Genomic DNA, 12,776 nt, shown 5'->3' on the forward strand with positions numbered 1-12,776 from the left:
TGAGCTATATAAACATTGATGAAATTCACTGCTCGACTTCATGGCATTGGTAGACTGGAGATGACGGCTTTTTTTGTTACGCTGATTGGTTGAAGGGGTTGTCTGTCTGTAGCGCTGTAGTCCCGTAACCAGGGTCCAGACTCCACTCGCATGAATGGAAATGCGGTTTCAAGTGGAGCGGTTACCAAGGACACAAAATTCTTTGACGTAGCCGAAAAAAGGCAGAAAAAGTGGATCGAGCAATAAAATGTACTCATTGGGAGATCTAAATTTCAGAGGTCTTTTGAAGAATGACTGTGAACTTCTGTTCCTGAGGGATTCTCACGGCCTTCTACCATATTGCCGAATTTTGTGAAGAACGATAGCACAGAACTGCCAAAACTGCTAAAATGGAGGAATTCTTACGGAAACAATTAGGGGTCTACGCCCTTTGGGTTTGACCCCTAATAAATGATAATACGTAGGGGTGTAACAATATAGTAACTGTATCGAAATATTGATTTTAATTAAAAAGATCGAAGTATATCGATATGTAAAAAAAGGATTGTATTTAGCAATTTTAAGAAGAAAGAAGAAAAAGAGGGTTTAATTACTTTTCCATTCCATTTCGCTACAATTGCTCTATCGAAAGATGTTCTCTATTTATGTCAAGGCGTGGGTTTGTCCATTTGTGTTCAAATACAATGTCCATCTATTTGCCAGAGAATCACTGTTTACAAATGTATATCCATAATAATACATCTTTCTCTTAAAAAACCAGCACTATCCACAAGTTACACACCTATTTAATGTATTTGCTAAATAGTTAATGTATCGATTTCAAATCATTGAATCGTATGGTATCGCCATAATGAACCAGTATCGTCCATGTATCGTATCGTCAACCATGTATCGTGATACTGTACGTATCGTATCGCTGTTAAAATGTATCGTTACACCCCTAATCATACGTATTATAGTGTAAGATAGTATTATAATGATATAGTATAACGATACTGTTAGTATATAGTGGTATAATAAGAATGTTAAGATAATATACAGTGTAGTGGTGTAGTATAATATACAGTAGTAGCAATCCACAGCCGTGCTCCATTACATGGAGAGGGCCCGGTCTGCAATCACACTCTTGATCTGCAGCTGGGGGTCCTGGAGGCTCTGACACTCCACTACATTCACTGAAGACATGTCCTATTTTTCTAAACAAAAAAAACTAAACTAAAAAAGGAAATCCTTCCACCAAACATCATTTAGACGTTCCATTGTAACCATATGCATAATCATCCCTGTTCTCGGGGTCATTCAGACCACTGCTATTCTTGTCCACAATGTTTATGCTCCGCAGTACGACAGTGTAGATACAGAGAGCTATTTCTGCCACGTGACTCCGTCCTAAGACAAAGTATAAATAGGGCCTAAAGCGGTTTTGTCTCATCGTGAATCATTGGTCTGAACTAAGCTTAATGGTGTTGGATAATGAGGTATTCAGTCACCGGGGTCACAGTGCATGGACTTTTTAGATCTTTCCCCTGTAGTCTGATGGCCTGTAAGTAACGTTAACCCTTCCTTAAAACGGGGAGTCAGTCTGTGCCAGACTACTGCTCCACCGTCCTATAAAAGCGAAGCTGTCTTTGATCTCCACTCCTCTCCCAGGGTCGGCAGAGGGGAAAACGTGTATTACACACGTTAATTGAATAATCTTTTGTTTTGAAAGGAAAGAAGCCATGAAAAGCCATCAAATCGGCCCCTCATACCCCCTCAATGGGAAGTGTAAAGGCCCAAAGATAAATGAGATGAAAGCATTGGGCCCACTAACCCTGAGGGCTTATGCTCATGGTGTGTGTGTGTGTGTGTATGTATGTTTGTGCAAGTATGTGCATACGCAATCGCAGGAAAGTTGAAAAGTGGAGATGGAAGTGCAACGATTCCACGGCTGCTTGCCGCAGCCACGCTCCTGGTGGACAACGAGGCCGCAGGGACGAGAACAAAAGGCCCTCTGTGTTGACTCAAGAGTCGTTGGTGGAGGGTCGTGAAACTGCCCGCTTCCTTCCACCGAGCCGACTGAATTAGATCCACAAATACTGTACTACGCAGTAAAGGCTTACCCTTACTGGTCCATTTTTACACTCTCTGGAGTGTGATTTGACTGTGTTGTACATGTGTCGTGCGGGCATGTGTAGTATGCATAACATAGTACAGTATGTCCGTCCGTCTATGCACCTGGTCATGTTTTGGCTAGCTGACAGGTGACGTAGTTGCTCCCCTACTGTACAGTTGAGCATTCGCCATCCCTGTTGTTAGCCTCTTGACAATGAGCCTGCATGACTCAATGGAGACCAACTCAACAAGGCCGTTGACAGTGGTGTTCCCCTCATGAACCAATCGAGGAGGCAACACCTTTTTATTTTTATTTCTCCTAATTTGGTTGTTTGGGCCATTCCAGATTTCCAGGGTATTCTTGTCACTACACGTCACTTTTAATTCCTACAATTGGTCCTAGGAAGAGCACAGATAGACAATCACGTCTCCTTCAGTATGCTTGAAGTCGAGGCTACTGCTTTTCACCTGAAGCCTTGATTTATACTTCATCCAGAGTATTCATCACAACACTGACATACTCTATCTCCCTTTATTAACCTTAAAAATGATGTCCTGAGAGGACGGCAGGGCTCAGTGGACCTCAGCATGTACACAGACAAGGACAAATGAACACATACTGTATGCATGCACACTTTTGTTTATTCCTTTTGTTGGCCTTTATTTTTATTTTATTTTTATTTCACCACATAAATGTCATTCTTCTAGCCCCCCAAATCCCAACCCCTGAACCCCCACCCACCTCCTGGCCTAACTTTGAAAAAAGCCTAAATTCAGATACAATTTCCAGCACGGGGGCCAAGCGTATGAAATATGGATACATAAAAATGCTGCATTGCAGCTGCAGGGAGTTAACCTGCAGGCTGTGAGAGTTGGGGCCGATGTTCACTTCCTCGCTTCCCCTCCTTGACGCCTCTCTTCGCCTTCCATTGATGCAGACAGGAATGGTGTGTTGCTATAGCCAGGGGAACCCGAATCCATAAATGTTCTGGAAACGCTTCCTCCCTCCATGTAGAATTAATGCAGCATGCGTTCAATCTGCATGGAAGGCCTGTCCCGAACGTATATTTTACAGTCTATGGTCCCGAAGCAAGACTGTGAGGCGTGAGAACACAATAAGATCATCTTGGGCATTTTATACAGAGGTGGTGGAAAGGAACTATATACGGTACACAGTACAATATAGCCTACACAAATAATAATTAAACACACACACACACACACACACACACACACACATAGAGTAAGCCTATATATAATATATATATACTTTAAATTTCATAAGGTGTGTGTAGACTGTAGAGTGGGCCATATGGCTGGTTGACTGGCTGACGCCTGATCATATCTTTGCAGTTCTCCAAACAGCTCTGTCTCACGGACTCGTCGCCATAACGTATACAGTACAGCACCATTGACAAATAGTCAGGATTTTCCTTGGCTACCTTGCTGAGAGACGAGGCACAGAGAGAGACAGTTAATCTATTACCAAGGGAGAGCTGGAGAGTCAGTACCAGAAACCTGTGCTTTGTAAACGGAAGAGCACTGCTGAGATCAAAACAAACGCATTCGACATGCTCTCATTCACGGCTCCTCATCCACGGAGAGCCTGGCACAGGTTCAGAGGCTCCCTGTCCCGGTGCATTGAAGCTGGGTGAGAGAGAGACCCGGTGCACTGAAGCTGGGTGAGAGAGACACCCGGTGCATTGAAGCTGGGTGAGAGAGACACCCGGTGCATTGAAGCTGGGTGAGAGAGACACCCGGTGCATTGAAGCTGGGTGAGAGAGACACCCGGTGCATTGAAGCTGGGTGAGAGAGACACCCGGTGCACTGAAGCTGGGTGAGAGAGACACCCGGTGCACTGAAGCTGGGTGAGAGAGACACCCGGTGCATTGAAGCTGGGTGAGAGAGACACCCGGTGCATTGAAGCTGGGTGAGAGAGACACCCGGTGCATTGAAGCTGGGTGAGAGAGACACCCGGTGCATTGAAGCTGGGTGAGAGAGACACCCGGTGCACTGAAGCTGGGTGAGAGAGACACCCGGTGCATTGAAGCTGGGTGAGAGAGACACCCGGTGCATTGAAGCTGGGTGAGAGAGACACCCGGTGCACTGAAGCTGGGTGAGAGAGACACCCGGTGCATTGAAGCTGGGTGAGAGAGACACCCGGTGCATTGAAGCTGGGTGAGAGAGACACCCGGTGCATTGAAGCTGGGTGAGAGAGACACCCGGTGCATTGAAGCTGGGTGAGAGAGACACCCGGTGCACTGAAGCAGGAGTACCTGGGTGAGAGAGACACCCGGTGCACTGAAGCTGGGTGAGAGAGACACCCGGTGCACTGAAGCAGGAGTACCTGGGTGAGAGAGACACCCGGTGCACTGAAGCAGGAGTACCTGGGTGAGAGAGACGCATAGGGCACCTTGCCTGACTATGTGATTCCACGTAGCAATGTTGTTGATGCATCACACTGCCTCTAGGGGTTGTAAACTCCTTCCCAAAACACATAAGATACATGAGTCTTCGTGTGCATGTGTATCTTCCTTTGTCATTGTGTGCTGCAGGGCCTGTGCTGTTTAGACAGCTGTGGTGTAATCAGTGACTAGCCGAAGAACCTTATGTTATCCACGCTTGTTATCCATTCTCAAGGCATGTTGATTCTAGTAGGTATTAGTAGTATGTAGTATATAGACCAATCTATCACTACAACGTATTTCCTAAAACAAGGATAATTGGAAAGGATGATTAAATGTTAAATTCTTCTTTCTTTCATTTGATATTCAGTAGTTGGTTGACAGTTTTAAATTTCTGTCCATTTACAGCTACCTGAGGTTCGGACCGATCTAGAATTCTGGCCTCACACCGCACTGCCGAGTGGGGGCACACGTTGCATCAATATGTAATACTATATAATACAACAATTATACTAGTCCATACCCACGTGTATGGTCGCTGTGGTGCACCAGGGGAAAGGGGTGTGTGTGTGTGTGTGTGTGTGTGTGTGTGTGTGTGTGTGTGTGTGTGTGTGTGTGTGTGTGTGTGTGTGTGTGTGTGTGTGTGTGTGTGTGTGTGTGTGTGTGCGTGTGCGTGCGTGCGTGCACTAAAGTTTTCAACCCAAATGCTAATTAGTCGGGCCGGGTTCGGTGAAAAAATGAATAAATAAAATCTACTACCCGGGAAAAAATATCAACTGTATCTAGGTATCTAGTTTGTCACTGTCCAACCTTCCTAGCCTGTGTTATTAAAGAAAAACGGGCAACAATGGTCAAAATCGGCAATCGAAAATTGGTGAAAGTGGCCGCTTTCAAGATGATGTTTTGGCCATTATCTCTGGAACGGAAGGTCCAATCTGCTCAGTTCAAAGCTTGTTGGATGCGTGACTTTGACATTACACACATAATGCCACCTTTTCTGTTTTTTTGGTTTTAGCATTTCGGGCCTAAATGTATGGTAATTGTTCGGGCCGGGCCGGCCCAGTTAGTTAATTTTCAGGCCCGTTGAAAGCTGTAAAGCTGAAAGCTGAAAGCATGTGTAGTTCACATGTTTGTGTGTTGATATCTTTGTTCACGTGTGTATGCACATGTTGATGTCTTTGTGTGTGTGTGTGCACGTACGTGCGTGCACGCATGCTTGTCCGTGCGTGTGGTGATACATTCTTCTTTTCCCTAAAGGGAGAGTGTGTTGGCTCCTACACACACTTGGAGCTTCTAGTATCAATAAATCATACTATCCTGCACAGAGTGCCATGGTGTTCCATCACTTCTGCTCACCTCCATTTGTATTACAGATAGTCACAGTATAAACATGCACAAATAACCACATTTTACACACTCACAATTTACCGTTTCATATCACCTCTGTGCCCAAAAAGGAACAAAAAACACTTCCGACAACTTTGGAAATGTGCCTGTGTTTGCATCTCCAGCTTGTTGAATGTTTTAAACATGCTGTGCTGGCGTGTGATGGTTTTGATATGACAGGAATAGTCCCTATCTTCAAAGGCCAAGCAGTCGGGGAACCTTGCCCTATTTCAGCAGAAAGAAAACTCAGCCTCGTAATGCATATCACAATATTAGTAATATTTGCTTTAGCAGCTCCATAGGGATTCTTTTTACCACATCAAAAGACCAAATCTTATCTGCCATTATTTGTTTTGGCTTCCAATCCCAGCATTTTAGCAGCATTGGATATGAACAGAGGCGTATCCTGAGCCTGTCGGTGGATTAGACAGTGGAAAGCTTCGGCTTACTTTATTCCGGGGGCCCATCTGAAATTTGATGTTGATGCTGCGAAAAGACATGAGAGTGAGAAAGAGCTGTGAATCGGAGTTTGATACTGGCTGTGGAAAAGGCATGAGGGCGACAAAGAGCTATGAACCCATTCACAGCACAGCACGTCAAGTCCTCTGTCTAATGATTTAGGCAGAGACATCGCAGTTGGCATTTATGTGGTGAAATCATTTACAGGGAAACCCACCAGGGATTAGGGTCCAGTAAAATGTAATGACTTATAAAAAACACCCTGAAGTGGAGGGGGTATCCCCCCCCTCCCCGCCCCTGCCCCCCGGAGTATGACGTAAGAACAAAACGGCCACCGTGTGAATATGGTCAAATGTTGATAACTGGTGTTTTTTCTCTCAGGGATGAACAACTGCTCTTCACAGAAGGCATATATCAGCAGCTGTTCTGCACTGTTGATATATCATCTTTTTTTTTTTTTTACACCTGGTCCTTTGGGGTGGTTTTGTACTACAGTATAGTTGTACACCATCACTGCTTTTAAGAACAGACCTGGCAACTAAATACTCTCATCCATTGAGCGGCGGAGCACTTTCAATATAATGTCTCACATGCACTGAGTAATCGATGCTGTCGCTCAATGCTTGTGTCGTTCCAACCCTCTGCACACTAGAGACATTCATGAGAGGAACTCATGTTTTAAACAAAAGTTTAAAAGGTTTCTACTCAAGATTTGAGTGGAAAGTTGGTCCGATCAGCCGCTCTCCAACAAAGATCGATAATATAATAGAAATATGGAGTACGTCATCAATGTCACCAATATGATGTTATAGCCTTGACTCCATATGGCACGGAACAATTTTGTGAGGATGACTACTGGTGCTTTCACAAAATATTTACACAATGAGATAACTCTTCTGTATTGTGTATATAATAATAGGACGGCTAGAACAGTCAGGTACTGTACGTTCTGAAAATTACATCCTGCAGTCCCAGATTAAATCTTGTGTCATCATATTACAATATCGATTTAATATGGATTTGATATATATCTCCCAGAACCACATGGGGGGGGGTGGGGGTCAATATAAAATACTACTCCAAAACAGGATGCGGTCATAGACAAATAAAGATAAACAGGATAAACTAAATATCAGAGGAAAGGGCATCTTCTTGACACAGAAAAGCTGTGCAGTATTTATTTATCAGTGGGATTGAATGTTGTGAAATATCTGCATGTTTTCCAGAGCTATAGCTATTATGCAATTATAGATGCTGAAACAGATTACGTGCGGCAACAGTTCTGAGAGAGTGTCGGGAACTGTATAGGCCATGGAACTGAAAATAGATGAAACAAAGAGAAGGCTGATATTAATTCAAATCAGAGCTATCTAATCAGCCTCAGAACTATAGCCATGAGGATATCATTCAGTCTAGCAAAAAACATACTAGTTACACTTTAGCTTTTTATACATTTTGCATGGAAACTTTAAACCTGTTTTTTTTTCTCTTATTTTTTACTCCATATAAATCATCTCTGGTTTCCAAACCTGTCTTGCGTTCCGGAGAGCCTGGACCACAGTTTCCAGTCATTTATATGATAATTGATTTCTCATGAAATCTCTCTTTATTCTCCTCTGCAGAATTAGGTTTTTGCTTGAGTTTTTGGATCGTGCTCAAAAATGTTCTGCAAGGATTTAGTTTTGTAAAATGTCTTTAATCGCAATCCATTCATTTTTCTTTATATAAGCCATTTTATTTTAGATTTTTCCCGAGACAATTGAGTGTTGGAGGATCATATTGTTTCTGTTTAGTCTCAGCTACAGTGCTAGCGTGTGTGGTTACTTGGGGCAATTGCTGAAGTCACTTTCATTACTTGGTGTATTTCGATGAACACACACTGCTAAATAGTCAGTCTTGACTCTAGTCTTCTGCCTTAAAGAGGAGCACTATCTGACTCAACATCAGGTCATTAACCAGATTTTCCTGTGACTATTTAGCTTTCCAACATACAGTATTCAACTACATTCCTGTGATCATCTTCACTGATAGCTGTACTGTAGCTTTTACATGCAGCACCTTAAACCCATATGCCATTTATCTATGTATCATAAGACACTTTGAAGCCTTTGTCTAGCTTCTACGATATGGCCTGGAGAATGTCTTGTCCGGCCTCTGAACCCTGTGTTACAACCATGTTTCGGGCTCCAGGAAGAGTTACAGACATGCCCTGCTTTATAGGCTATAAATGTTGACATTCTCCACCAAACAGCGATTACGTTTTCAGTGGATGTCACCCTATCACAAGCATGACTCACTGGAGTCTACAGATAGATGGTTATCTATCTACAGTATGGTGACTGCACCTCTGATTCAGAGAATTCTCCCCCTGAATCTAGTTTTTATCTAGTTTTTCACCAGTCCAATGTGTACCTCTGGAGAGGTCAGGGGTCCCAACCTCACCCATGACCCTGGTGATCCAATGCTTTGACTCCTCAAAGGTTTGACTGGCCAGGTTAAACATACCACTAAGTAGTCTGCTGACGTGTATGTGGTTGCGGATATCAGAAGAGACCGTGCCCCTCCCCCTCCATTTAAAGTTAATTTATGACTTAAATCCGGACTGGTGGAGCTAGCTGTCCAACGTTGCCAGTCTGTTATCGGTTATTCGGGGGGGTACGTCTTGCATACCTTGGTTTGAACGCCTGCTGCGCACTTCCACGACGGCAGTACGGAATATGTAGTCGCACAGACTGCACAAATGTTTTTTGAATGTTGTAACGCGGAGTGATTTGCAGAGAGCTGCAGCTGTCTCCGTTCTGGATCAGGAGCAAAGAGGGGGGGGGGGGGGGCAGGGGTCCAGGGAGGAGGCAGATGAGATCAAGGCAGAAGCTGGTCCAATTGGATCTCAGGTCTCTCACTCCCTTCCCTCCCTCTATCTCTTATGCCGGTCACGGTGCAGGATTAATCTAGTCTCCATGAAAAAAAAACCATTATATTCTTTATTATTTATTTTTATGTAAATCTCCATTGGATATTTTATGTTGATAGTCTCACATTAGTAGTTTTATTTTAATATCCCATAATCTGAATATTTTCAACCGGTTTATACATTTCAGAATCACTATAAGTATAAATCACAAACTTAAAACTAAAGGGGACCGAGCATTTGCAGTGGTTGCTCCCACTTTGTGGAACGCCGACGGTTTTAAGAACTTGTTAAAAACGTACTTATTTCGTAAGCATGTGTTTTTACTTGATATATTTGCACTTCATTGTTTTGCTTTTATATTGTTGTTTTTGTTTTGTTTTTGCCCTTGTTTTATTATGATTGTTTTACCTTTACTTGTTTTGAAAGGTGCTCTATAAATAAATGTACTTACTTACTTACTACTATGCAATATATAGCTTTCCTAACCTGTTCCCTTTATTGATTTTTCTTTACATTTACATTTCTTTACATTTTATTTTATTTCTTTTTAATGGTACGAGATACCAGGGTTGAGCGGGTAAAATACAAATTTTTGTATGTTTTTTCTTTTCTTCCTTTTTTAAATGTTAAAGAAACTGATGTACTGATTTTTTTTTCTTTCCTTGCTTTTTATGTCTTCTCTGATTGCTTTTTTCTTTCTCCCGAACAGCGACCGGCACCATACCTCCAGCTCCATACCAGTGCCGACCAAGACCCAGCACAGTGTTTCGGCCGTCTCTGAGATGGGCTTCCCCTGCCACACCAGCTCCCCAGAGCGGGGCGTAAGGAAACGGGCCAGCTCAGAGGCTGATAAGCTCAAGTACAGGGTCACCCCTCCTCCCACCTTCGGTCCAGCTGAACAGCAGCCCCCTGTTGGCCTGGCACCTCCTTCGCCCTCTCCCAAACACCTGTCCTCTTCTCTGGATGCTGGCATGGCATCACTCAGCCTAGCCAAGACTGTCACGACCAATGAGCATGGAGAGAGGGATGAAGAGGAGCATGATGAAACTGGCGAGATGGTGGTGGTGACGGAAATGGGGAGTGAGCTGGGGAAGACAGACGGAGAGGCTGAGGAAGAAGGAGAACTGGAACTGCAGCAGCCTACCAGCACGGTGGGCTTTGAGCCCCCTTCTCCAGAGCTGGACACTGGTGTGGAAGCATTGCCCCCCAGCCAGCATACGGAAGCCATGAATGGCTCCATGGTACCAGCAGATGGACTATCGGGGCCTAGCGGCCTAGTCCCGGAGCTTCACTGCTCAGTGGAGCAGGCAGAGGAGATTATGGGTACGGAAGCCACAGGCCTGGGCTTGAGCCTGGGGTTAGGATTGGGGCTGGGGCTGGGCGATGCGGCCCGTCTGGAGGACTACCCCTGCATCCCTGTGGACCACGCCGTAGCTGTGGAGTGTGACGAGCAGGTTCTGGGCGACGAGCTAGACGAGGCTGGCTTTGAAGAGTTCTCCAGACGCATCTATGCACTTAGTGAGAACATGTCTAGCTTCCGCCGACCGCGCAAGAACTCCGACAAGTGAGTCACAGGGCGTGAGAGGAGATATGGATTTGTAAGTTGGACAAACATAAGTCAGGGACATGAATCAAGACGAGAGGCGCTGGGGTCAACAAGCATAGCTCCCTCTCCCATGAATCATAGAATCAAAAACAACATAGAAGCTAGTCTGGAATAATGACCAATTTGCACTTCTTGTAAACATTTCTATACTAATCCTTAAAATGTAATGTTCAAAGCAATCGGATTGGGACAGTGAACTTAAGTTGCTTCTATTTGTTTCTTAAGAGAGGAAAATTAGCACATTTTATTGATGTGTTGTTTTTATTACGTATGTTGACATTACTGGTTGATCCAGTAAGCAAGTCTTACTCTTACGGCAGAAGGTAAATGTCACTCATCATAATATTTTTTCAAGGTCGTCTCCTCTGTCTGAAATGTATATTACATCAAGGAGACAATAATGGATTATACCCTCCAAAATATCAACTCTTCTTTAAAGTTCTATGGGAAATGAGGCTAGTAGCACCCTGCTCGTTGGTAATGATGTATGTTAGCTGTACAGTTTCAGTATTTGCACTGAAATATAATGAATGATGTCTGAAAAAGGTTTTAAAGTGGAATACCACTCATTTTCAACATTTTACTATGCCATTAATATACCCTGGAGCTGTGTGGAAAGTACATCTTGATGACATCAAGATATACTTATCTAAGGTATATTAATGACATAGTAAAATGTTGAAAATTAGTGGAATTCCCCTTTAAGTAATGTTATTCGTCTAAAACTACATTCACTAAACTGATACAACTTAAGTTCACTGTCTCAGGGCTTTTTGCTTCTGAGAGTGTGAGCAAATGTATGTGGCTGAAATGCTTCCAAGGCCTTCATTCAGGGTGTGTGTGTGTGTGTGTGTGTGTGTGTGTGTGTGTGTGTGTGTGTGTGTGTGTGTGTGTGTGTGTGTGTGTGTGTGTGTGTGTGTGTGTGTGTGTGTCGGAACTGGAGGGCATGTGCTTTGCATATGACCAATGGCAGTCACAGTAATCCCACCAATGATCTTTTGATCAATGTCACCAAATAGACATGGCAGCTTGCTATCACAAAGTGAGGTGGTGAGCTATGACCAATAGTCCAATCAGATGCTCCCTTAATGTTACGCCCTGAACATTAGGCCCTTCCCATTGGATGGATCAACACTCTGCCTTTCTCTACAGGGGAGGCCTCTAGAAGATTTAGAAGATGATGGAATGGGGGTGAAGGGGGGAGCATATGGCACACAGCAGGGTCACGATGCAATTGTTTTCCTATCCCATCGCCTCGTTTCTCTTTTATTTTCACTATTCTAATGTACCCTGTCAATATTATTCTCAATGTCAATAATGTCCAATAATTGTCATACTCTGTAGACCAAAAAACTGGACTGATGTCTGTATACTGTTCAAATGTCTCGCTCAGGCTCCGTATCCAAGTTTTTAAGTCTCCATCTCTCTCATCTGTGATTTAGCTTTTGTCCCCCAATGTCTCCCTATTTTGAAGAATTATTTGCTATCTTGCACTGGTGTTCTTTGGCAATGACTTGCATTATTTATGTATAAATGAATAATTTGTCTAGAAGGAAATCATCGTTTCACTACATTTCCTTTTTGGTTTTTGTTTCAACCCAAATATGAGGTCACTCAATGATATTAAAAATATAAGGAACTGTGTATCGGTCGTGAATGAACCACAAAACTCCATCATGGATGGAAACTTACATGGTCAGCTGCTTTGCATTGCCTGCCGTAACAAATGAACTGTGTCTGTGGTCACTGTGGCCATTGAAATGTAATGTATTTAAGATGAACGATGAACCATAATACATCCTTTCCATAAACTGCTCTACAGTACAGTATGTATGTGGCCATGTACATATATTTTGTATGGAGGTTGTTTTGTTATTAAAGACTTGCAGTCCAATGGCATGGATATACAGTATGT

At 43.4% G+C, this 12,776-nt stretch overlaps 1 protein-coding gene across 1 annotated transcript in view; it reads left to right on the plus strand.

The window, feature by feature from the left end:
* Nucleotides 1–11,798, plus strand: part of uvrag (UV radiation resistance associated gene) — a 113,161-nt gene extending 101,363 nt beyond the window's left edge. The window contains exon 15 of the mRNA XM_079508619.1: nucleotides 9,965–11,798. Coding sequence (XP_079364745.1) covers nucleotides 9,965–10,823 — 859 coding nt within the window. The 3' untranslated portion in view covers nucleotides 10,824–11,798. The remainder of the gene's footprint in view (nucleotides 1–9,964) is intronic.
* Nucleotides 11,799–12,776: the final 978 nt, after the last annotated feature.

This window comes from Electrona antarctica, assembly GCF_951216825.1.
Source record: "Electrona antarctica genome assembly, chromosome: 8".
Taxonomy (NCBI): domain Eukaryota; kingdom Metazoa; phylum Chordata; class Actinopteri; order Myctophiformes; family Myctophidae; genus Electrona; species Electrona antarctica.